The following is a 26,224-nucleotide window of genomic DNA, read 5'->3' as shown; positions in this document are numbered from 1 at the left end:
AATATGTATCTATTTTACCCACTTTGCTCCCAAAATGGTGATCTAAACTGACATCTGAATCAGACCAATAGTCCATCAAGGTCAATACTGTCTACTCAAATGGGCAAGCAGCTCTCCAGGGGTTTAAAGTCATCACCTGCTACTTGATCTTTCTAACTGGAGATGCCAGGGATGGAAACTGGGGTCTTCTGCAAGCCAAGGTGATGCTCTCCAACTTAGCCATGGCCTCTCATCAAAATGGCTTACCAGATACAAAAATACCATTTTAACAAGCAATACAATCCAACATGCCAGTCTGGCACTAGTTTCATAACCAGGCTCACATAGGGGCCCCCATGTTACAAGACATGAATGAAGAGTCGTTCTGCTTTTGCCATCTCAAATGTGCATGCTTCTTGCCATACCAAAGATTTAAAATATGGGAGGGACAGACGATCATCCGAGGTCTTACCCAAGTGGTTCACAGTTGATCCCAAACCCCATTCAGGGGTATTTTTTTAATGCTAATGCTATCACTTCCATCAAATTCCTTTCTGAGCATTTATATCTTTCTACCACAGTAATGCTGAGAAAGTTATATGATTTGACTACAGTTCTTCTCCCTTTGGAAGCACAATGTGACCTAGACAGCTCACGATAGTCCATCAGCTTTCATGAAGTTAAGCAGGTCAGACCTATTTTATACTTGGATGGGATACCAACAAGAAAGTCCAGGGACCCTATGGACAGGAAGGCAATCGCAAACCACCTCTATACTTCTGCTTAAAAACTCTATGGGGTTGCCCAAAAGTTATCTGCAACTAGACAGCAAAAAACAACCCCCCCCCCCCAACTCCTCTACCTTAACATGGATTTGACTGTCTGTGCTCTGAAGAAAGCTCTTTCCACATTCTTTGCAGGTGTATGGTTACAATCCTGTGTGAACACTTAGATGTCAAATAAAGCTCAATTTCAACGAAATGTTACAGTCTGAGCATGTTGCCAGGTACCTCCCTTAGATAGATTGTTGATGTCTAACAAGGCTTCCTGAAGTTTGCCACATTCTGATCAGATTTATGGTTTTGCTCCTGCATTAACTATGAATAAGACTTGGGTGAAAGTGGCTGTCTGCCCTTCACAGAATACTCAGCAAGAGAGGATACAGAGAACATGCAGGATAAACCGGACAACTAACTAAATCAACAATGTCCCACAGAGCAAAAAGCCTAGAAAGGAGCTTATACAAGGGTCGGAAGACAAAGCAATTTATCTCCCTGGAGCCTGACAATGAGATCAAGGTCAGAGGAAAGTGATGAGAACCTCTTCCTTACTTCCTGTGCTTGTGGTGACTTCTTATGTAAGAAGACAAAGCTCTGGTTTTAGACACAAACAGCAAACCATCCAGGGGGGGAAATAGCCATAATATAATTCCACTTTAAAATTTAAATAGAATTCATTTAAAAACATAATTTGTTCTCGTTACGTTATTGTTGCACAACTGTTTTCACTACTGAATCTGTTCCAGTCCCATTGGTTTCAGCAGAAAAGCCCCCTTGTATCTATTCTCCACTGTGTTGGGGGTAGCAGCCACCACTAGTGTCTCTACCCAGCTCGCTTTAACCAATAGGTACATCTGCAAAGAACCTTTTCCCCACCTCCCTGCTGCCTCAGAGGCAGTTCCATTAGAGACCCTGGGAGTGGTTCCATTAGAGACCCCTCAAAATAAAATGCTTAACATTTTAACATTGGGCATCCTAGATACCAGGGGTAGTCAACCTGTGGTCCTCCAGATGGTCATGGCCTGCAATTCCCATGAGCCCCTGCCAGAATACGCGTTTGGTGGCAGGGGCTCATGGGAATTGCAGTCCATGAACATCTGGAGGACCACAGAGAAGCTGACTTACCGGCTACAGGCTTGGCCAATTGCCACAAGCACAGGAAGTAAGGAGGAGGAGAAAAAGCAAAGGGAGAGATTCTCCTTGCTTCACTCTGACCTTCTTGAACTGATAGACTCCAGGGAAATAAATTAATGGATGCCATTTGATTTTTTTTAAATTCAAATTAATAAGGCTTTTCACATATGTGTATTTTTTTCATTAACTTGGACATAAGAACACCCTAACTTTCTAATATTTCTTTCTGTTTTGAGAAATAAGTTTTGAGAATAATATAGGGATAAAACCACAGTTCATAATTTAGCTTCCAATTTTTTAAAAACTAGTTGGCTCTCACCGTTAAATACTATCGTACATCTGCTTGCCACTATGACAGAGAGTGTTGCAGGCACGTACCAAAAACACAGCCACGTATGTAATTCATCCCATATCTAATAGTGGTCTTGCACGGTCTCTCGATGTATCTAGAACAATTCAATCCTTCCCACTTCCCTGCGGAGGTCAGAATACATGGTTCTCCCTTCTACACTTCATCCTCATAGCAATCCTTGAGGAAGAAAAGAGCAAGAGTCCTGTAGCATCTGAAAGCGAATAGTGATTCGCGAAAGGTCATACAGTGAGACAAATGTTGTCAGTCTTTAACTTTTGGACTTTTGTTCTTTTCTTACTGCTACAGAGCCTCTTGTGGCGCAGAGTGGTAAGCGGCAGAAATGCTGTCTGAAGCTGCCTGCCCATGAGGTTGGGAGTTCGATCCCAGCAGCCGGCTCAAGGTTGACTCAGCCTTCCATCCTTCCGAGGTTGGTAAAATGAGTACCCAGCTTGCTGGGGGGTAAAGGGTATTGACTGGGAAAGGAAATGGCAAAACCACCCAGTATTGAGTCTGCCATGAAAACGCTAGAGGGCGTCACCCCAAGGGTCAGACATGACTCGGTGCTTGCACAGGGGATACCTACCTACTGCTACAGATGAATTAACATGGACACCCACCTTGATCTAAGGTGACTGTGACAGACATACAGCACACCAGTGAGTTTCATGGGATTCCAACTCCCGTCTCCATGAAGCTAGTCAGACACTAACCGTGAGACTGAATCCCACAACGAATGGGCGGCAAGTACAAACTCAGTGCACTTCCAGCTGCCCCAGTAGTAATGCAGCAGCAACTCCAGGACACAGCACTTTCAGCGAGGACTGATTTTCACACTTCCACTGGCAAAACATCTGATACACCTCCAGAAATGACTTGGGAGAATCCAACCATTGCATATTTAAATTAGTTTTATTTATTTATTAGGACATTTTTATACCACCCTTCCAAGAAAGCTCAGGGTGGTTTATATACTAGCAAAAACTTACACTTAAAAATCTAAATAATAATCTAAATAAAAGAACAACCACCATCGCACAGAAAAAAATAAACAGAAAAACAACCCTGTTCACTCATTATAGGGAAGTGCTGAACCAGGACAAGAGACCTGTGCACCCTTGTTTCTTTACTCACAGGGGGAATCTGTTTATCTCTATAGCAACCACCTTCCCGGGGATATGAGACTTCCCCAGCGTGTTTTGCCTTGGAAGTGAGAGAAAAAGCATTACAACTCACTTGTACTTCCACATGCCACATGAAATTATTCCGAAATACTTATGACCACACACATTTGAAAGATTATTGTTCAATGTAAACCACCCAGAGCTGCAAAGAAATGGGTGGTATAGAAATATAAATAAATAAATAAATAAATAAATAAATAAATAAATAAATAAATAAATAAATAAATTTGCTCATTACAGACTCTGAGCAGCACATCCCATTAAGTAACATACTTATATCCTTTTAGACCCATTTTCCTTTTCTAACCAACACAGATGCCAACTGGGACATATGATGTAGTTTATCTGGCTTTTGGAACACACAGGAAGATTTCTTAATTTATCTCTACATGTCTGTCAAAGGGATGTGAGAACATTTCAAAAAGCATTAAAGAAACTGAAGAGTCTCATGTATATTCTCTGAAATTGGAGTTTAGTAACCTACTCTGTTCTAAATTATCTGCATTTTAACTCTGCACCAAAAGAAATCCTTAACTTAAATGGGATATAGAAATAATGGGAAAGGAAGGCGACATGGTAAAGCCTGATCTCATTGGATCTCAGAAGCTAAGCAAGGTCAGTACCTGGAAGGCAGATCTGCAAAGGAAGGCAATGGCAAATCACCTCTGCTTCTCTCTGGCCTTGAAGGCCCCTTGCCAGGGTCTCCATAATTCAGCTTTAACCTGACAGCACTTTTGCTGTCGGAGAGGAATCCTGTATTACAGTCTATAAGAGATGGCTTTTAAATGTCTCTTCAGAAGGTACATTTATGGGACAGAAGACAGCACTTGAGACTATGGCCAACACAAGGTACTGGTCTTCCCCTTAAATCTTGTCCCTGTAAAATCTTCTCTCTGTAGATGCCAAGAACATTTCTTTATCACTGCATCATCCTGCATCTTGACACCATTCACGTTCCAAGAACATTTCTTCTTCATTCCTTCCGCCAATAATGCCAATTCTTTTTCAACAGTCCTCTGTAAAACTATTAAGCAACTAGTTTGTGCTAAACAGGTATCTGAAACGAAATCAGACCACCAGATACATAAGCAGTTTCTTTTTTTAAAGTACAGAGGACCCAAAGTGAAGCAAAGAACCCCATTAAGAATGTTTTCAGAAAAACATGTCAGTGCTTCCGATATGTAACGGGCTTTTAAATATGAGATTCCACTGTACATGCCTAAAGAATGTACATGTCTAAAGAATGAAACTTTTCAGATATCTTAGCATGGTTGTAAAATGATTTACTCTATGAATCTGGCTACTTGTCTACTTAGTATTAGCCATGAGATTGAACAAGCCATTGAAAACAGAAATGACAGCAAAAGAGTATAGTATAAATGAAGTATATCATGAAGAAGACTTGAGGTCACCATGTCCATAAATTATTTATTTATTATATTTATATACCACCCTCCCCGAAGGCTCAGAGCGGTTTACATCCAACAGCAAAAATACAAATAACTCTGTTTTGAAGCCAAAGATTCCTCATTCCTGCATTAGAAGACATCCCTCCCTATCCCTCCATGCCAATACATTTGTAACACACGTAATTTCTAAAAGATTTTCCACCACCCGAATTCCTCAACAAAATTCCCATTTGTTTGTTTGACTAATGTTATGCTGCTAGGACAGGATTCTTAGGAACATTTTAACTTAAATGGACAGTCTTTTAAGACTGCAAGTTGTGACTAGTTACGTTCAGTTAGATCCAGCATTTTTATTTTTATTTTGTATTTTTAACTTAAATATATTGCACATTTTACCAAGTGGCTAAGGTTGAGTTTACAACAACCCAGAAAATAAAACGAAAACACTCATATGCTTACGAGTAAAAGACATCTATTTTTATTACACAGTAGCTTTTTGCAGCCATATACTAGTGGTTACAATCGGAAGTGAAAATACTTATGAACTTATTACATGAGTTCACCAGAAATGGGGCAATGGTCAAAGTGTCAAACTAGAATCTGGGAAGCCCAGGTTCAAATCCCCACTCAGCAATGGAAGCTTGTTGGATGACCTGGCGTCAATCATAACTCTCAGCCTAACCAACTCACAAGACTGTTGTGAGGATAAGACAGATGAAAGAAGGGCAAACAGCTGATGCCTGTACCGACCACTCACAGGCCCACCAACCAGTTTCAGTTATGAATTACTGTCTTCCATTATTGTTCCATTGTAAGTAAGTAAGCAAGTAAGTAAGCAAATAAATAAATAAAAAATAAATAAAGCTGCTTGTGGTCCTCCTTGGGGAAAAAACAGGAAAAAATAACCTAAATAAATCTTCTCTTGTACTTAAACAAGAAGGCAATACAAAGGGATGTTTTTTTGTTCTATGTTGAAAGAAATTGAACAGCTGTATACTGTCTATGTAATAAACCAGTGGTCCCCAACCCCGGGGATCGGGACTGGTCCGTGGACCAGTTGGTACCAAGCCACGGCTCCTCCTCATCCTCCTCCCCGGCTGCTGCCTCGGGGGCTGCCCTGCCACTCTGCCACTGGCTCACCTTTGGTGCTCTCCAGTGGCCACCATAGCTGGGGCTCCCCCTCGATGTGGCACTGCACAGCTACTGCTGTCAGCGCCCCCCAGCAGGCGTAAGGAAGTCAGGGGCACCGGTGGGAAAGCAAGTGGAGCAGGGGCTTAGGCAGCGGCAGCCCTCGGCAAAAGACTACCCCCCTAGGCCTCACCCCTAGGCCCTTGTTTGAAAGCATAGAAGCAGACAATAACTAAATCCAAGAGATAAAAAATTTAAATATGGAATCTTTCTATTTCTTATAACTTTATTTCCCCCTTTTTTCTGAAGAGCTGAACTTGATTAAGAGCTGAACTTGATTGCTACGGGGCCATCAGGGGCTAAGTCCAATCTGAAGGCCAACACTCAGTCATCTCTGATGGAGGTGATGGATTCCTTTCAGATTTCATAATCACGGACCAGCATATACAGAACCTTTGGAACAATGCTTTTGTCCTGCAACCACAGCCAATCTGGGGCTAGCTGTTAAAGAAACTGTTGAGCAAAATTGTAATTTTTAAAAGATGAAGCTTTGGGCACCAGGGACTTTGCTCAATTTCTTTGGCTTGTAACTGCTGACCAACATAAATTCAGCCTTCTAAACATTGTAAAGTAAAATGAAAAAGTAAAGCTCTTGTTCAGACTTGTAGGTCATAATTCTGAACATTCAAGCAAAGAGATGCATCAACAGGCAAAAGAAATTACAAAATGGCCAACGACTACTGGGTAATATTTACTAACTTACTACAGCCAAATCCCAGAAGCCTAAAAGTGTAGCAACACTACCTATTAAGTCAAGCTAATGAACACAGCGTTTTGTCCGAAATGCAATGAAGTTCAGTAAGAGCTTGGAGAGAAAAAGCTAACTAAAGATGCTTGAAAATGAGCATCCACATAAAACAATTCAGTTACATTCTCTGCGTTCATCAGATAAAAACCAATTTGTCCATATTAGATTAAGTTAATGACTTTAAAATAACTTTAAGTACTGCAAAAAAATAACTACCCCCACCCAAAGTATGCAAGATGCAGTTACATGCACAATCATAAACAAACATTTGTCCAGAGAACCCATAAGACAACTAAACTCCACATATTTGCCTCATTGTAACCCAATAATTACCCTAGAAAGGACTTCCCTTCCAGGTTTCTCTCAGCCACAGCCAGGAAAGGGAGGAGGGGAATTGCCCGGGAAAGTATTTCCTTTCCATTTTTCTCTTGGCCATGATGAGAAATGGGGCAAGGATCACCCAGGAAGGGTTAAATGGCTGGCAGCCATTTAAACCTTGCATCCATCTAGCCATCTATCTATCTAAAGAAAGGGAGAGAATATGAGCTTCCTACTATAAGTATCTTGACAACCTTTCAAACGTGCATAAACATACAATACAGAGTACACACCCAAAAAATTAAGACAAGAAACAAGTTAACTTACCAACAAGTCTTATAACATTAAGTGTAGTGTTGGTTAAAATGGGCGCATTCACCTTGTTGAGGCAGTAATCTGAACGCTTCTTGCTCCTCAGGGTTTCTCGAGAAACACTGGGTGGAAAACATGTAAATTATAAATGCTTAAATAGATGATGGGGGTAAGCAATATCACTCGCTTTTTGTTTATGCCAATATACAAATAAATTAATATCAGCCGATTAATAAGAGATAACACATTTAGTCCCACTTCTGCATCTTAAGGTCAGGCAGGAAAACCACTCACCTCAAGTTTATATTACTCAAGATGTTGGTGTGCCAGCAAACTTAAATGGGGCCAGGGGCCAGGAGGAGAGGGAAATTATGGCCAGACATGCCTGAAGCAAGCCAAGTCTTAGGGACAAATGCAAGCATCTCAAGGGTTCACCTTGGCGTCTGCAAAGGTGAACCCTTGAGATGCTTGCATTTGTCCCTAAGACTTGGAGTCTGCCAGTGGATCTGATAAGCAATGACAGGCATCAATCGTGCCAGGTGCCTTCATCTGCACCACTGTCTCCAACAGTACTAGGGCCTCAGTACTGGGTGGAGATCTGGCCCTAGGTTCCTGTTTATAGACCATATTTTTCCAATTATTGCCACCACAAAACCATAAGAAGGTAACCATGAATGTCATCAAAACAAAAAGCTAACCTCTAATCCTAACTTTACAGAGAGTACTTTAAACAGTACTCACTAAAATTAGCTTGCTTTCCCTGAAACCAGGGTGAGACAATATAGTCCCTCTTCAAAATATTTGTAAGTCTCAATTAGGCCTTGAGACCCATCAAATCTCCTGAGATACGTTCTCTACAAATTCAACCCCCCTGAAGACTCAAATCCTATCTGACTGATAGTTTAACAGATTTCTCATTCCTATTCCCTTCTGGCTCCTTCAGCTTTTCACGGGTCCTTAATAGCTGTTCACTGCTCTGCACACACACTGAACAGAAATACAGGGGGTTACATCCATCAGGGACACCCGACAGGATCTGTCAGCCATCTTTATAAACAGAGTCCTAAAAAACATCGATCCTTCTCCAATATGAAGGTCTTCCATGGCAGGTGGATACATGTGATATACAGCAAACAAGTGAATATGAAATGAGCATCTTCAGGGGAGCAAAGTGAATTTACAGAAAGCACTGAGTTCAAAGCATAGTATAAAAACAGATCCTCGAAATCAGCGTTTGCTGGCAGGGACTCATGGGAATTGTAGTCCATGGATATCTGGAGGACCACAGGTTGACTACCCCTGCTCTAAATACGAAACATGTAGTTCCAGATACCTTTTCACTGGGGCATCTCCAGTCTGCTCATCGACATAGTCTCTTTTCAGCTCTTCAGGGACATCACTATCACTGTCGTATTCTTGATAGGCACTCTTTTCCTGCTCATCCGACTCGTACTATATCAAGATAAATTGGAACAGCATACAGTCACTTCACAGTAACTCGGAACACATGCAAGATCCTTCAGTAGTCCTTAAACTTTAATTCTCTGCTCTGTGTAACGCAATTTCAAGTGAGGCTATGCTCCCCATATTGCCCTCCTGGTGAATGACAGATAAGCTACCAAACAAGACAAGAGTTCCAGAAAAAAGCACACCTGCATCATTACAGGTTTCTTAACTAGAAAAACAAACCTCTCTGCTTTGTGAACGATGTAAAATATATAGTATATACTAGCAAGAAAGCCCATTGCAACCAGAAATGCAATGGGTGCTAGGACCCAGGGGACACCGGCAGGCACAGATCTCTCTCTCTCTCTCTCTCTCTCTCTCTCTCTCTCTCTCTCTCTCTCTCTCTCTCTCTCTCTCTCTCTCTCTCTTTCGCAGCAGGATCCATAGGAGGCAATCAGGGCTCTTAGCAGGGAAGCAAGGATCCTTTGCAGTTTGTCTCTGTCTTTATCCCTCACAGCAGGAGCCAAAGCACGTAATCAGGGGTCGTTTGCAGTTTGTCAGGGCTCTCTGTCTCTCAGGCATCTGAGAGCAAAGTGGCTAGCGTCCAAGGAAGGAGGGTGGGAGCTGGAGAGGAAGGGCCAATCAGGATGCAGCCAGCTTTGGCCCTATTCCAACTCAGACAGCCAGGACACTCTCCACCCCCAGGACCGTTTCACAAATATTAAGAGGAACAATGGATAAAGATAAACAGTGATGGAGCCGAAGGCCAAGAGTGGAACATTTTTGTTTCCTACTGTAGCCCTCTATGGTCCCCCAAACAGTAACTTGTGGAGGTTGGGGGGCTCTCAGGAACAGCACAGAGTGTGATGTAGGAGTCTGGTGTGAGAATGAAAAACTGAAGAAAACATCCTCCTTTGTATGAGCAGAAGTACTTTTCTGACAATGGATGAGGGACTTTAGTATAAGCCAAAGGCATACGCATCCCACATCCCCCCCCCCCCGTGATCTGGATCTCAGATTTCTAAACTGACATATGTAAATGTGTTTTATACCTCTGCTACCCAACCTGAGCCAGCAGAGGGTGCTGAAATGGAAAGACAAATAAGCACGTTGTAATCAACATCATTCTTAAAAATATTCCATCAGCGCATTCATTAAGCAAGAGAAATGTTATAATTGAAATCCTGATCTAAATATAAGATGCTGTTAAATGGTAATAAATTACAAAATCACTTGAGGGTTGTTGGTTTTGTTTTGTTTTTTAATAATAAAAAAGCTCACCCAGTGCTTAAAAAAGGTAAGATGCCGCGTGTAAGATTAATGAATTCATTTATAATGTCTGCCTAACTTTTTTCAATCAAGTTTAAGGAAAACATGTACATAACTCATTTTTTTTCAGCATTCTAATTTCCTCCTCACAGAATGTTCTGTATTGCAAGTACTACAGAGAAGCCAATCACCCAGCACAAATTCATTTTCGTGTCACAGTGAGGATTAACTAATGCAAAACGCTCTAGATTGGCATGCAGCCCTGCGAGGGACAACACAAAATGAAGCAACCAACCACAGCACAAGGCCACATCTGCCAGTCTTCATAACAAAGAGAATGCAATATGTCAGGGGCAATCCACAATAAGGTTACAGATGTAACAGTATTCCCTCTTTCAGAAAACCACAAGCTATTGCTAGCTGGCGTCCTCGCTGCTCCCCCTAGTGGCTAGCCCCAATAACAGTGTTGCCATGATTGCAAAACTGACACAATCTTTTGATTTGCAGGGAAATGTAGATATGATGAACTCGTTCACATTCTAGCAATGGAAAGGTAAACCTTTATCATGAGATCAACAATGAGCTGGAACACAGACCAGAACTTATAAAGGCAAGAGAAAATACTTGAGGCATTCAGTCCATTCACTATTAGCTGGTCTATGACCGTAACAAAGATCTAACTGACTGCTATCAGCAGCTTTATATGCATTATATAAATAATTCCAAAGAAATAGCTGTGTTTGGTAGCAGACAACCCCACACACACACAAAGAAAGGAAACAAACCCTTTAAACTGCAAAAGCAAAGAACAGGGTACAGAAGGTTGCAAAATACAAGTGCATGAATATCAAATAAACCATCTGGAGCCCACAAGTAATAAATATACCCCAACAATGCTTAAAAATTATCACAATGCTATTAGGTTGCCAATGATGTAACCGTGCACCGGAATTCTAAATCTAATGCAAATGCTATGAAGCTCTAAAATAATGAGCAAAACTGTTGAAAAGATCTGCAGCATACTAAAAATTAGCAAACACACTGTGTCCTAAGCTTTCAGAGCCAGTGACCTCTCCCTCAGGTGCAGGACAAGTAGATTTAAAGAGTTCAGAAAGAACGGCTTAATTTTTTCCAAATGAGTCCAAAAAAGGCAAGCAATTCAAGAGATAGCAATTCAAGAGATAGCAGGGGTGGTCTACAGAGCACAAATCAATACAAAATCAAATTAACACCAGTTCCAACCAGCACAACTGTGAACCATTCCTGATTAAGCAGCCACTGGTGATGAATTGGGAGAAAGACACCAATAGAAGATGACTCATTCTCCATTACAAACTAAGCATTCCAAGGATCTCTCAGACACACTTCCAGAGTGTCAGCTTGCTAATGGATTCCAATTCAACAGCTTCAGTCTGGAGTCTGCCGTGAAACTATTTCACTGGAGCATTCCCCTGTCAGTTTCCAGGACAAGATGACACATGGGTATCATCTGTACAACTGTCTTGTGGTATGCTCAAAGTGAGTTCCAGGTTAAGCTTAATGGGGAATTCTCAAAAGCTTTCTTCCTATGGGTCCAGGTGATAAAGATGCAATGTGTCGTAGCAGAAGAGAAGGACGAGGGGGCAGTTGCTGAGACTCTCATAAGAATGCCAGAAGAGAATGAAGCCCTGCTGGTATTGAGAGCCACAGTGCAGGGTAGCAGCTGGACTAATATCTGGTTTGAATTCCCACCTGCCATGAAAGCTTGCTGGGTCCCCTTGGGCCAGTCACATTGTCCCAACCAAATCTACCTCACAGGGTTGTTGTAAGGATAAAATGGAGGAAAGGAGAATTATGTAGGACACTGGGGAGAAAAGTGGGGTACAAACAAATTAAATAGATCTCTGCTTTCAGCATATTGCCATGGTGCACCTGCTGCACTCTCCTGCACTTTCTGACCTCTGACTTGAACCCTAAGGCTCTTTTCCTCTCCAGGATTCATCCTCCAATAGATAAAACCAATTTAGTAGACTAGGGCAGGGGACAAAACACACAGACACACACATAGGTGCCCATGTAGTGACCATGATCTTTTCCGCACAAGGGGAAAAGGCCAGGCTGGCGCTCATATGGCAGCAGAGCTAATCCCCACTTCCACATGATGTGAGCACCAGCTTGGCCCCAGCCCGGGCCTGGCACACTCTAGGGCCTCCGTTGCCCCACAGCAAGGGAATGTGGATATTTCCATGTTCCCTTTTCTGCTCCAAGTGCCAACAGGGCCTATCCCAATGCAGGCCCATTTAAATGGGAAAGAGTTGGGCCTTCCAGGTTTGGGTCTTCCCCTGCCCACGGCATCCCCGAAGGAACAAAAAATGGGACATTCATTTTCACAAAGGTAGGATTGTGTTGTTACTCAGTCCCAACCTTCGTGAAAATACCCCCTCTGCTATACACACACACACAGACACAGACACACAGTGGAACCTTTCCACTTCAGCTGCTTCATGTAGAGGCAGAAATCCAGAGCAGATGGAGTCCACTGCTGAAAACAGTGCCCCATGGAGACATAGGAAATGGTGGGTCAAACAGCCTCATGGCAAACTCCCAGTGGCAGCCCAGTGTAGCTGTCCCCATTCGGAATAAGTCCATGTCATGCATCTGAATAAAGCATGCTCCAGTCCATGACAGCTTCTGGCACACTAAGTTTGTTGGTCTTTAATGCTGCTACATATAAGCCAGGGCATAAGGAAACGGCTAGATTTTTGCACAGATGACTGGGGTTCAAATCTCACCACTTCTTCCATTTCACACTTGGTCTCAACACACAGCAGGATGAACTGGAAATAAATTGTGCATGAATCACTTACTGCTTCTTTAGAGGCTGCTTCTTTGCCAGCAGTCTATTTGCAGAAAGGTTCTAATATATTGGAGCTTTGAACTCAAATGTAATACCCATTAGATTTAAAGTGTGAGAATCTCATCCATCAGAGACCTAAAACGGGACCATCTCCCCTCATCCAATTACAGTACTCCCTGATACTGCAAAGAGAAAAGAAATTGGGTGGGAATAGTCCAATTTGTCCAGATTCCAATAAGCTACTGCTGTTCCACTAGATTAAGGATTGCAATATATCCTCCTTGAAAAACTTGGTCAATTCCCCCAAATTCTTTCAAACTACCAGAAAGATTCTTCTTACAGTTATTTCTAAACTCTGTTAGAAGAATGGCCATTAAACCTGGAAGAAATTATCATTCTCCTCTTTTCCCCCCTAATCTGGTACCCCAAACTGGACAAACAAATTTTGTTAAGACTGAAAAGCTATTATTTTAAGTGTGTTTCTTGTTCCAAAATTTCCCTGAAAAACAATAAACATAGCTACCCAAAATAGAATCTTTGTTCATAAGCAAAAGCCACAGATCCGTCCAGTTATAACTCCCTGACAGGGAGCTAAACACACTGACATTTTACCTCCACAGAAGAAAAAGGATCTAGGATTTTAAAATTGGCCTGTTAAATGCTTCCTGCTTCTGGAGAGCCAGTTTGGTGTAGTGGTTAGGAGTGCGGACTTCTAATCTGGCATGCCAGGTTCGATTCTGCGCTCCCCCACATGCAACCAGCTGGGTGACCTTGGGCTCGCCACGGCACTGATAAAACTGCTCTGACCGGGCAGTGATATCAGGGCTCTCTCAGCCTCACCCACCCCACAGGGTGTCTGTTGTGGGGAGAGGAATGGGAAGGCGACTGTAAGCCGCTTTGAGCCTCCTTCGGGTAGGGAAAAGCGGCATATAAGAACCAACTCTTCTTCTTCTTTTTCTTTTCCTAAGGAAAAGCACTGCCCACAAAGAACTCAGGAAGACGAGGCTTGGGTGAACACAATCAACCCCTTTCACAAAAAAGCACATTTAGTACACTAAGTTTGGTGTTAGCAGTTTAAATAAAAACACAGCCTGGCTACTGGATTTTAGAAATGGCATTAAATTTTGGAGTAGGTGTCATGGTTTGAAAACTCAGAGGTAAAAAAATAGCTAATGGTATCCTAAAAATAATTATTAAAAATATGGTATCCCAAATTCACTGCAAAGAGTGTTTTCATACCCCATTAGAAGCCAGTACATCTTCAGTCTCATCATCTTTGTTGCTGGCAGGGATTTCAAATGGGTTTCCCCCATTACAGTACTGCTCAAACAGGGTTACAGTCCTTTCTATTTCTGAAGCAGGCTGCTTGCTCGGTGAGACGGAAGGAGACCGTGACTGGGCCATGAACTTAAATTCCTATTAATATCAAGAGAAGACAGTTGTTTAAAGACGGCTCATTAAAAAGCAGCTTCTGCACACCCGTAGTCATACCAGTAAAAGAGAAACAGGCTGGTGTGATTCCTGCTGCCTGGTTAATAGAAGTGAACAAAGTAACCCAGAATTCATCAAAATGGCTCCTAGATCATCAGTCCAGTAACATATCAATAAGCTGAGCAAGAGCAAGATTTAAGGATTCTGCACAATACAAAAATTCATTCATTCATCCATCCATCCATCCATCCATCGCACTTATAATTGGCTTCCTCCTTGGTAGAACTTAAGGCAGACTACATAAAAACCCATAAAATCCCCAATCCTTAAAATCATAAACCCCAAAATGGCAAAAAGAAAACCCTCCCCTCCCGCCCACAACCATCCACAAAATGGAACTAGATGGATAAAAGTCACATTCCTCTGGGGCTTGTTGAAACTTCATTCCAACCCCACTCTCTAGTACGCTAAAACACATTCACTAGCAGGAATCCTTTATGCTTTTGCCACTGCCCATTGCAATTTTTACATGTCCAAAGAGATCAGCACTTTCAAGTGCGAGAATAACATTATCTCTGTGTTATTCTTGGTGTTGTCAAAAGGGAAAAAGAAGACTTTCTAGACTAGCCTTTCTCAACTTTTTTTACTGTTGAGAAAGCCCTCATACTTTCGTCAAGCTCCAAGAAACCCCAGACAAGTTGCGATCATGGCAAATAGGGTTGGGAAGCTATGTACAGCTATGCTTCCCAACCCTATTTGCCATGATCGCAACATGGGGCTCCTCCCCTCCTCACCCCCTCCAGGGCCATCATTGGCCATTTCAGGATGGGGGGGGGGCAAGTCTACATGACCACATACGGTGATATAACCTGATAAATGTTTAACAGAATTAAAAATACATTAAAAATTAATTAACTTCCACCCATTTGGGAAACCCTTCCAGGGCTGCATGAAACCCCATTGTTTCAGGAAACCCTGGTTGAGAAAGCCTGTTTTGGACCCTTTCCCGTCTGCTGATTTCCTGCAGGGAATTACTCCTACCCTCCAGCTGTTTTACTCCTGCTACTGGGGGAAAAACACCAGAAATTTCCTAGAGAAAAATGGTATAACAGAAAAAAAGTTAGAAAGCCCTACTGCTGTGAGGCTGTAAATTCATCCTATGCCTGACTTTTAATGTGACTGGCACTTACATGCAGCTGCAGTATGCTGAAGCTTGATTTAACAGGGCAAAGTTCCCACGTCTCATTCTCTAAGAACATTCGCAGTTCTTCCAGGCGAGTTCTGAAACAATACATTTCATGTCAGCAAAAGCACACCAATCCTACACTGTGAATGCATGAATGGAATTAAAACATTTAACACTGGGGAAAAAATTATAAATGACTACAGTGGTAGTTCCCTTTAATATTTTTTTTCCTCTAATTTAATTACAATAATTAAAGGAACTGTTTATACCCTCATTCTGCCATAAGGTACTGCAAGCAGGACGTCCTTTTAACAATACACCAATGTAATCAGAGCACCCAGTGAGAGAGAACAAGGATTTGGGTGCCGGCTATTATGAAAAGAACTGCAACTCATCTATTACGCCTATAATGAGGAGCGAACACAACGAGAAGCAGAATGAGTCTTCGTCTTGGACAATGGGTACTGCAAAGCCGAGCACTGGATGCAACAGCATTTTTCCTTCTATGAGAAAAAGGCACATTCTGCAACCATCTCTGCATAACAAGTTCGTTTTGCATAACGTATTTCATTTAGACTTAGGTGGGTAGCCATGCCAGTCAGGAGCAACAGAACGAAGTTTGAGTCCAGTGGCATCTTAGGACCAACCAATTTTGTTTGATGTATAAGCTTTCATGTACAAAACCACATGAAAGTTTATACCCAGAGTTAAAGTTTGTTAGTGTTAAAGGTGCCACTGGACTCAAATTTTGTTTTATTTCATTTATTTATTTGCTTTCATTATACATGTTTTACACTTTTTAAACACTTCTCTGGAAAGGACTAGATAGTAGCCAGAAGAAGAAGAAGAAGCAGCAGCATTGGGTCTTATATGCAGCTTTCCTCTACCCAAAGGAGTCTCAAAGCGGCTTACATTTGCCTTCCCTTTCCTCTCCCCACAACAGACACCCTGTGAGGTGGGTGAGGCTGAGAGAGCCCTGATATTCCTGCAGTTTTATCAGTGCCGTGGCGAGCCCAAGGTCACCCAGCTGGTCGCACGTGGGGGAGCGCAGATTCAAACCTGGCTCGCCAGATTAGACATCCACACTCCTAACCACTACACCAAGCTGGCACTCCTAACCACTACACCAAGGTCGCAAACATGAAGATACAGGCTACCTCCTCTTATATGTCTTACTTCTGTTAGGATTATGGTGTACATTGTCCTGCTAAGCAGTGAGGAAAAAGAAATCTGGGGAAGCACAGTAGAGTCAGATAGGAATATTCTTCTCACCATTTTGCAGGGCAATGTAGGTTGTCCCTTCCCAACATTTTTCTTAGTGAAAAAAGAACCTTTAATAAATAGCTGTCCTCTTCTATTTCAGATGCACATTAAAATGTTCATGCCACATTTTTGCTTTGTTTAATGCCGAGTATAAAATAACCATATCGTTCAACTGTCAGAAGCCAGCCTTTTGAAAAGTATTCCAAACCGTTCTGCCAGAAAACCAAAGGAAAATAAGAAAATCCAAGTGTGTGAGAGAGAAATTTAGTAGCAATTAAGCAGTCTCCGCAAGGGCATATTCAAAGCTTTTTATTTTAAAAAGCTCTCACCCTCATTCTGAGCAAGAAATGTAGCAGTCAGTACTTCCTAATCTGCCTATGAAATCACTGCAGAAGTATAATTACATAAAGGCTGCTAACATGATAATTACTGTTGACACATTGTAAGGAGCCCCGTGTGCGGAATTACTGCATTTCTAATCACTCTACAAAAAACAAAAAACAAAAAAAGAAGCGCCGAAGAACAGTTTTCAAAAGGCACAATAGACATCCGTCTAAGTCGTCACATCCTTTAAATAAATGATTCCCTGATCAACAAGACTGCCATTGATACACAATAGCAATGACTTAAGCAGTAAGCAGAGTGCCAGTTCCAGATGGTTCAGTGTCTCAGTGGATTCAAAAGTCTGAAAAAGGAAGTTATTGTGCTTAACGGAGGCAGAAAAAAAGCAAGTGAGAATGAAGTCAAATTCTATAAGAAGTTCAGAGAGAGCAAGGGGGGGAGAGAGAAATTTTATTCTGAACATCTATTGTAAACATGCCTACATGCCCTCCTCTGCCCCCTTCTGCCATCCTGGGCTGATTGTGAGCAGACTGGCTCATTATTACACCTGGCAGTTGCAGTGAGTGGTTTCATTTCTATAAGGATTTAAACTTTTAAAATCTTTAAAGTCTTTTACTGCTTTATTGAATTGTTGTAAACCGCTCGCCCCGAGATGGCTATGCTGAGAGGGGCGGTCACAGGAATCGAATTATAAATGACCCAGGATTTAAGAAGAAGAAGAGTTGGTTCTTATATGCCGCTTTTCCCTACCCGAAGGAGGCTCAAAGTGGCTTACAGTCGCCTTCCCATTCCTCTCCCCACAACAGACACCCTGTGGGGTGGGTGAGGCTGAGAGAGCGCTGATATCACTGCCCGGTCAGAACAGTTTTATCAGTGCCGTGGCGAGCCCAAGGTCACCCAGCTGGTTGCACGTGGGGGAGTGGAGAATCGAACCTGGCATGCCAGATTAGAAGTCCGCACACCTAACCACTACTTAATTCTATCTCACTAAAAGAGTTGGAGGGTTGGCTTCAAAGGTTCTATTCCGCTAGTGGGCGACTCTGCCTCTGAATCAAGGAATCCTTTCAGTGGAAGAAGAATGTTCCATCAGATTAAAGCCTGAAGGAAGGCTCCACTTTTAATGACACGGAACCTTGAATCCAGCTCGTGATACAAATCAAGCAGCTGGCTGCAATTCCATTGCAACTGCACAAGGAACTAAGGTTGGTGTCCGAAGCGGCCGTTCCCACCAATGCCGCTTCGGACGCCGAAGCACCCAACCTTACAAGGAACCTCCTAAATTCATGTCCTTGCTCCCAGTCTTCTGGATATCAGAGATGATCTGCTTCCCTAAGAAAAACATACCCTAGTTCTGCCGCTACCAAAGCAAATCAATCGGTTCCTTCTATAAACCTTTTTCCCTCTGACCTAAACAGGCCTTTCACAAATATACCCGCCAACACTTAACTCTCAAAAATAATGGCATTTCCCATTAAAATGCTTCATGCACTTAGCCTCCTCCTCAGGTTTTATACATCAGTCAGCTTGATCTCCCTACATTATAAAGTTTGCATCACTCCATCTACAGCCCACTTGTTCACATATGTCAAGATGAGCAAGTGAAGGCCATGCTCTCTGAACAGCTCCCGCAGGATAGCTTTCATGTACTAATGCATCTTCAAAAGCATGTAACATTTCCTAATTAAGCACACAATGGGAAACAAGAACTGTATGTGCTGTTATTAGAGAACCCTAGATCTCCTAAGGACGTTATGTAACTTTCGGTAAAATACGTGAACAAGTACATTTACTGCTGGGTAGAAACCTTAACATGTTAAAAAGGCTTTGGGGATGCTACTAACTAAACCAATCTTTACAGCACCCACTCAGCACCAATATCCAGCTGTCGTCGTTAAGGACTATTTGCTTGGATTAGCCAGGAGAACCTAGGGCAAGTTTATTTGTCTATCGATTATCAACCATTGCTGAATGGATAAAACATTTCTAGCATTTTAAACTTTTCTGGAAATGCACAGTGACTACAACAATTGTTTAATTTATCCACCGAAACGCATGATATGCACATGTTCAATATTTGCGTTATAATTCTTCATTAACAGGGTTAGAAAAAAAACAGAAAACAATCCCAATAAGCATTGGGAGACTTGTCATGTATGTATAAGCACCTGTGAACCAGACTCAATCTTTCAGAAGCCATGAAGGTTTTCCCCTTCATTTCATAGTAGTTTCTTCTAATTCTTAGTAGAGACTCTGAACAAAGGCCTTTGCTGCTATCACATTTAGTTTAACCCTAAAATTTAGGCACATGTGTCATACACAAACATCCTTGAAAAAAATTATTGTAAGCTACCTCAGGTTCTTTATTTTAAAAGAGTATAAAGGCAGGATAAATGCTTATTATAAAAAAATTAAAGTCTTCTTTCTCAGAACAGTCTGGCTTAAACAATAGCTTTTTGAACCGCCCCACTAGACTACTAGGCAGCCAGAGCTTTATAATAAATGGTATTTCATTTGTTGTCTGCCTCCTGCACCAATTGCAAACAGAACCTCCCAATATGATCTAGGACAGGGGTAGTCAACCTGTGGTCCACCAGATGTTCATGAACTACAATTCCCATGAGCCCCTGCCAGCATTTGCTGGCAAGGGCTCATGGGAATTGTAGTTCATGAACATCTGGAGGATCACAGGTTGACTAGCCCTGATCTAGGACACTCTTGCTACCAGCCAGCAGTAATGAATAAGAGGGAAACGAAGCCTATGGCAAACCAAGTGTACTCCTTGGTTAAAGTTCATAGACTTCCCCTCTGATCCAGCCGCCTCGGAGAATTTTATCTGTAACACCAGTGGGTGAATAGTTCAAGACAGAACTGAGCCCCAGAGTTGTTGTTTCCCTCATTTTGTTTTCCTCCATTTATACTGCCCCACCTTTCTCCACAATGGGGGCCCCAAGCAGCTAACATTGCTCTCCTCACCTCTATTTTATGTTCGCAACAATTCTGTGAGGCAGGTGTGTGACTGGCCCAAGGTCACCCAGCAAGCTTTTGTGGCAGGGCAGGGACTCCGACCTGGAGCTGCAAGATCCTAGGCTAAAACTCTGACCACTACGCCACACACCAGCTTTCATTGGGTAGCTGCTGTCGTGAATCATGTAAATTTTTAAAATTTCCATTCTCAGTTTTAACGTTTTTAGAAGTTAATATAACCTGTTTTTATGAAACCCGCTATGAGATGGCTTGACTGATAACGGTGGGTAATAAATCTAATTATTATTATTATGATGATGATATAATCCATGCAACTAATCTGTTTGGCAAGCCTTACCTGTGATAGTTCTTGAAATAATTAACACTTTGTTTTCTAACGGATTCTTGCAAAACTTCTGACTTGCTGCCACAGAATTCTTCTCCTACTTGCATCAGCCTACAGGAAATCATGTTTAGTTATATGCTTATGTCAACATACAGACCTGTTACAGAAACATTTACTAATTCCCCATCTTCCCTGCATTTATTGCTTACCTAACCCCACGGAATATAAACCTGTACATAAAGTCTCTTTCTCTCTTTCTTATTATGTGCCATCTGTTCATACCCACAAAGAACCAACATGCAAGGAGATTTCTAGCCAAGCAATTAAAATATGTAGTACTCTGGAGTCTATTACAGATTCTGCAGTCTAATAATGAGTCTGCTTATTCATTGTCGTTTTCCCCTCAGGGAAGAAACTGAAGCACCAAAACAAGTCACAGTGAATCCCTGCATTTGGAAGTCAAGGAAAAAGAAAATGACTTCTCATATTTTTCTGCCCATGAACGTTACTTATCATTTATAGGACATATTGACGGGGTACACCGAACTAGAGGGCATGTTAACCACGGCTGTAGAGCCTGCTGATAAGAAGAAGAACTAGGTTTTTGCCCCACTTTTTACTACCTGAAGGAGACTATCCTTCCTCTCCCCACAACAGACACTCTGTGAAGTAGGTAGTGCTAAGAGAGCTCTGAATCGTGACTGGCCCATAGTAACCAGACTGGCTGCACGGGGAGAAGAATGGGAGAATCAAACCTAGTTTTCCACTGCTTCACACCAAAATAAGCCACTCGTAGTTAACAGCGGCTACAGACACTTCTACATTTAAATCTTGTAAATCGTCTCAGTTCCAACACCCTGTTCATCCAACTTGGGATACTTTTTTCTGATGGACCTTTCACAGTTTTCCCAGCAATTCCCTAAAGATCCTAAAGGAAAGCTATGACATTTGAGGTTTTAATCAGTCTAGCCTGTGGCAGGGATGTGGCCTGAAAGGACCCTGATACATCTGAAGGAATTAGCATTCTCTGACTAACATGTGACATGGGCAACATGATCTACGAACCACCAAGTCAGTTAGAGTATCTGGTCCTAGGCTTGTCTAGTCTTATCAAATAAAACCTCCAAATTAGTTTTGTCTCCCATAAACTGGACCAACTATTTTGTTACCAGAGAAGGAAAAAAACACAGCAGGCCACTTTATCACACCTACAACTCAGATATTCTGCAGTAAAAGAGAGTACAGACAATTGAAACAACCTTCACACACAGCTGTTTATCACCTAGCTAAATTCTTAGCAAATACTGTCAAGTGTATTGCATGACTTCACCAAAAGGATGCCTCTCCCCAAATACCTGCTGATTATATCCAGCACAAAGATAAAATCATCGTATTTGAAGTTGGACATGTCAGTCCCCAGCAAATAAGTCTTCACTTTCAGCTGAACATCCTATAAAAATACAAACACATTGAGTAACTCCAGGATATGCAGCCAGTGCTTTTGTATTGACCATCCATGAACATATTGCAATTGGGCATCAACAAATGAAACTTTTAAAAGAGAACTTTGTGCTCATCTCTAGGGTCCAGGGCATCAATGGCTATTTACCTAGGAAAGAGGTAAGAAGGTAATTATTCAAAATTGTTTTTAAAGTTACAAAGAAATTCTGGCCTATTCAAACAAGAGAGCCTGTGATTCTATTCAAACATTACAATCATTTAAACACACTTCTGGGATTTTTGTTAGTCTCCCAGTAGCACATAACTGCCCTAGCCTGGATGGCCAGCTTGATCTCACCTCTCAGAATGGTCAACCTCAGAATGGTCAGCCCTGGTCAGTACTTGGATGGGAAATCACCATGCTATGCAGAAGCAGGCAATGACAAACCACCTCTGAACATCCCATGTCTTGAAAACCCTATGAAGTAGCCCTAAGTCAGCTGCACCTTGACAGCACTTCCCACCACAAATGCACCATAAGGTAAAGGTATCCCCTGTGCAAGCACCGAGTCATGTCTGACCCTTGGGGTGACGCCCTCTAGCGTTTTCATGGCAGACTCAATACGGGGTGGTTTGCCAGTGCCTTCCCCAGTCATGACCGTTTACCCCCCAGCAAGCTGGGTACTCATTTTACCGACCTCGGAAGGATGGAAGGCTGAGTCAACCTTGAGCCGGCTGCTGGGATTGAACTCCCAGCCTTATGGGCAAAGCTTTCAGACGGCTGCCTTACCACTCTGCGCCACAAGAGGCTCTTACAAATGCACCATAGTTTGCTAATAAATCCCAGTTAGTCTGCTGTTTGCTTCCTTCCTCAACTCCACAGAGAATCCCTTGAATTAACAGAGATAGGAAAACTGAGGAAAGTTGGCAAGGACAAGTGTGTAGTTAGATGGACACTCCCATCCTAGTCAACGAAAGCAGATAGTGAAAGGTGTGAGAAGATAATTTTCCTACCTTGTCAAACAAGAAATTAGCTCTGAAGAATGAAGAAACCCTTTTTCTGGGGTGGCTAGAAACTGAATTTAGAGACTTTCAGAATTAATTTAAGACAACCTCTAGTTTTTCAAGAGAAAGGATTTCAGTATTGGAAAGATTGTACCAGTCTTGTGAAAACCCAATGAGTCAGAGAACGCTGAAAGCGTGCTGGGCTGTCTAGAAAACAAAGATTTTAAGAAACTAACATAAAGGTTTTAATTAACTCTGAATAGCTTAAGAAACTATCATTAGCCTGAACCATAAGAACTAATGTCTGAGCATGAACTGGCTTTACTTCAGAGTTATCTATATTGAGTTACCATAGAAATTTTACCTCTGATACCTCTGAGGGCCATGGCTTCCTTGATTGAGTCAATCCATCTCACGTTGAGGCTTCCACTTTTCCTGCTGCCTTCAATGTTCCCTAGTATTATTGTCTTTTCTATTGACTCTTGTCTTCTCATAATGTGATCAAAGTATAGTAGCCTCAGTTAAGTCTTTTTAGTTTCTGGACTAGAGTCACTCAATGAACTTGGGCCTGTTTGATCCTAGTCATGCTGAATTTGGGGTTTGGGATTACTATCCCCCCCCCCCATAGCATCAAAACAGCTTCAGCTTTACTATGTAACAGAACCTCAAATGACAGACCATTAGTCAAGAAACCAATTTTTAAAGAATAAAAATAACAAGCTGCTTACAAATATAGCAAAGTATTAGCTTTACCTTTTAATTCCTAGAGAACATTCTAAGTGCTTCCATAAGACAACCTGGCAAGATTTTCTAGAGAACAAACAATTTGAAGGTATGACGAATTTGTCTTAAAAGGAATGAGGGCAAAACATTGCCTAGGAAGTAAAGGTCACTGCAAGATCTCAGTTTATATATTTCATGCCATTTTAGGACCGTGTATAACCTGAATGTGCTTTGAATATTCTTTTAAAGTCTGTTTATAGAAAATTGAATTGTGCTGCAAAAATAATCCCAGCTAAGCTGGATACTGCAAACAGACTTGAAGAATGTTATTCCTACTTGGATTTTTAGCACAGGATATTTTTAAGGTAACTATGGGAGGGGGGAGCATTTTGCCAGTTCCAAAAACAGACCTGCCATATTCGCGAAAGTCCGTGTTCCAATTTCTTTTTCACATAGCTGCGGTCAAAATTGGTCTCTTCGCCACCCATCGTATTGCTTCCATCTGGAAAAGAAATTTAAGTCTTTTGCATTGATGTAGCCAGAAAAAAAAGTAGCTATTTGTTTTTCTCACACAAGTCCAAGTAACCCTCATTTACTCCGTGCTTGCAAGGTTACAAAACTTGAGAGGCAGGAAGTCCAGCTCTTCAAATGTCAATCATTCACTTTCTTACCATCAGCCTAAAAAAATGTTCTAAGAAGTCTCATTTTGACAAAACCAGGCGTATATATTTTATGTATTAAAACATTTCTACCCAACCTGTCCTCATGGTTCTGAAAGGATAAATGCTTAGCAGGGCCAATTAACTTCATGGCAGGAAGATGCTAGCCTTGCACTACCAATATTTTGCGACTTGACCCAGTACCCAATAGCAGTTATTTTCTTATTGGCCTTGACCTCCCAGGGCTGCCATTTTGTTCTGACACCCATTCTCTGTTCTCAAAACTCTAGAAGTGCCCATAGACTCAACTAGATGGGTTTAGAATATACCAAAATAACAATAAAAAAGAATATACCAATGAGATAGTTACTGCTGCTAAATCTCCTGAACTCCTAGGAAACAAGAGGCTGCCTAAGTAACTAGCAGAGAGGAACAGAAAATCCTTCCAAGCCTATTGACTTATTGGATTGAGAAGCAGGGTTGAGTGCGCCGGAGCGCTCAACCCTATTGAGAAGGAAGTAACCCTGTTTAAGTCACCCTTGTAAATCATCCATTTTCATCCTCTAACACACACACCCTGCAAAAAAAACATCAAAAGCTCTCCAGAGGAAACACACTGACACAAAAAGACTACTATCAAACCAAATGAACATTTTTACATAGGGCTTTTCCATTTTACACAGGGCTTCCCTACTGCAAGTCGTATACTGCAGGGGTAGTCAACCTGTGGTCCTCCAGATGTTCATGGACTACAATTCCCATGAGCAAACGCTGGCAGGGGCTCGTGGGAATTGTAGTCCATGAACATCCTGCGGACCACGGGTTGACTACCCCTGGTATACTGGGCCCACAATTCTTCTGTCGGAAGGGAAATTTTGAGAACCTATTTCATTTACATACTTCATTTCGATGTTAGTTTCAAACAGCGAGAGCCACTGCCTACCAGAAGGTGAAGCAGACGCATCACAATCGCATTTCTCGTGCCACTCCATGGTGCGATAGTAACTAAGCATTACCTCCCACAGAGCTTTGCAGAGGTCAGCAAGGCAAGGAATGTAGCTGTCTGATGTAATGTGCTGCAGAACACACAAGAAAAAGAGCTCTCACAATCTCATTTGCTTTCTAATTCAACAGATGCAAAATTTACAAAGGGAAAAAAGGGACAAATTCCTAATAAGCAAAAACACACTCACTACTTGTGTAAAATTCCAAAATGCACTAGTAGCACACAAAGACAGGGAAAACTAGGGTTGTGTGTGGCAGCGGCAGAATTGGCTGTTGTAGGCCGACGGAGCCATGCTGCGCCGCAGAGGGGAAGGGAAGCGCTTGTGTCAGTGCATCAGTTGGCGCACACACGCAGGCGCGGAGCTTCGTGCCTGTGTGTGTGCGCCAAGTTGTGGACCGGCGCCCGCACCTCCCCCCCCCCGCAGTGTGACACTGGCTGCGTCAGCCTGGAATGGCCAATTCGGACGCTGCCACACATGACCGTAATGGAAACCTTTTCTTACCCCTCTCCTTCAATATATCAGATACAAAATACATATGCACCCATTTCCATAGATTGCAAAGTATAATAATTCAGTAATAATTAGTTAATATTGCTGTTCTTAAGGAGCAAAAGATTCTATAAACATTCATGCACAGTGACAACTTCGCTAGTATGCTTAACATAATTAAGCACAATTAAAGACTATAAAGTTGCAAATTTAAAAGGTTATAAAGTTGCCAATAAACCTAAAATTCAGCATGAGCTAAGACTTGGAGATCGGATTTTTCCAGGTCCAGCGATGAACATGCATAAACTCACAGCACAGGGATATGTAAGATTTTTAAAATAAAAATTTTCAACTAGTGTACTGATTGTGGTAAATTTGCCCTTTCATGAACTTCTTTGAACAGGAAAAAGAGAGAGGC

General features: G+C 41.9%; 1 protein-coding gene across 3 annotated transcripts in view; it reads right to left on the bottom strand.

Annotated features, from left to right (window-relative positions):
* VPS50 (VPS50 subunit of EARP/GARPII complex) overlaps positions 1–26,224 on the bottom strand; it is an 88,635-nt gene that overhangs the window by 27,182 nt on the left and 35,229 nt on the right. Inside the window, exons 13-20 of one of the 3 annotated variants that reach the window (XM_077304418.1) lie at positions 25,194–25,386; positions 24,062–24,153; positions 21,839–21,933; positions 20,496–20,594; positions 15,573–15,663; positions 14,191–14,367; positions 8,734–8,852; positions 7,416–7,522 (exon numbers count right to left, since the gene is read on the bottom strand). In XM_077304418.1, coding sequence (XP_077160533.1) covers positions 7,416–7,522; positions 8,734–8,852; positions 14,191–14,367; positions 15,573–15,663; positions 20,496–20,594; positions 21,839–21,933; positions 24,062–24,153; positions 25,194–25,386 — 973 coding nt within the window. Of the gene's footprint in view, positions 1–7,415; positions 7,523–8,733; positions 8,853–14,190; positions 14,368–15,572; positions 15,664–16,822; positions 17,044–20,495; positions 20,595–21,838; positions 21,934–24,061; positions 24,154–25,193; positions 25,387–26,224 lie in introns of those variants that run through there. The other 2 variants (XM_077304419.1, XM_077304420.1) reach the window with 2 other exon arrangements.

This window comes from Paroedura picta, chromosome 11 (assembly GCF_049243985.1).
Source record: "Paroedura picta isolate Pp20150507F chromosome 11, Ppicta_v3.0, whole genome shotgun sequence".
NCBI lineage: Eukaryota > Metazoa > Chordata > Lepidosauria > Squamata > Gekkonidae > Paroedura > Paroedura picta.
Note: the sequence above shows the minus strand (reverse complement) of the source record. Positions and strands in the feature narration are given on the sequence as shown.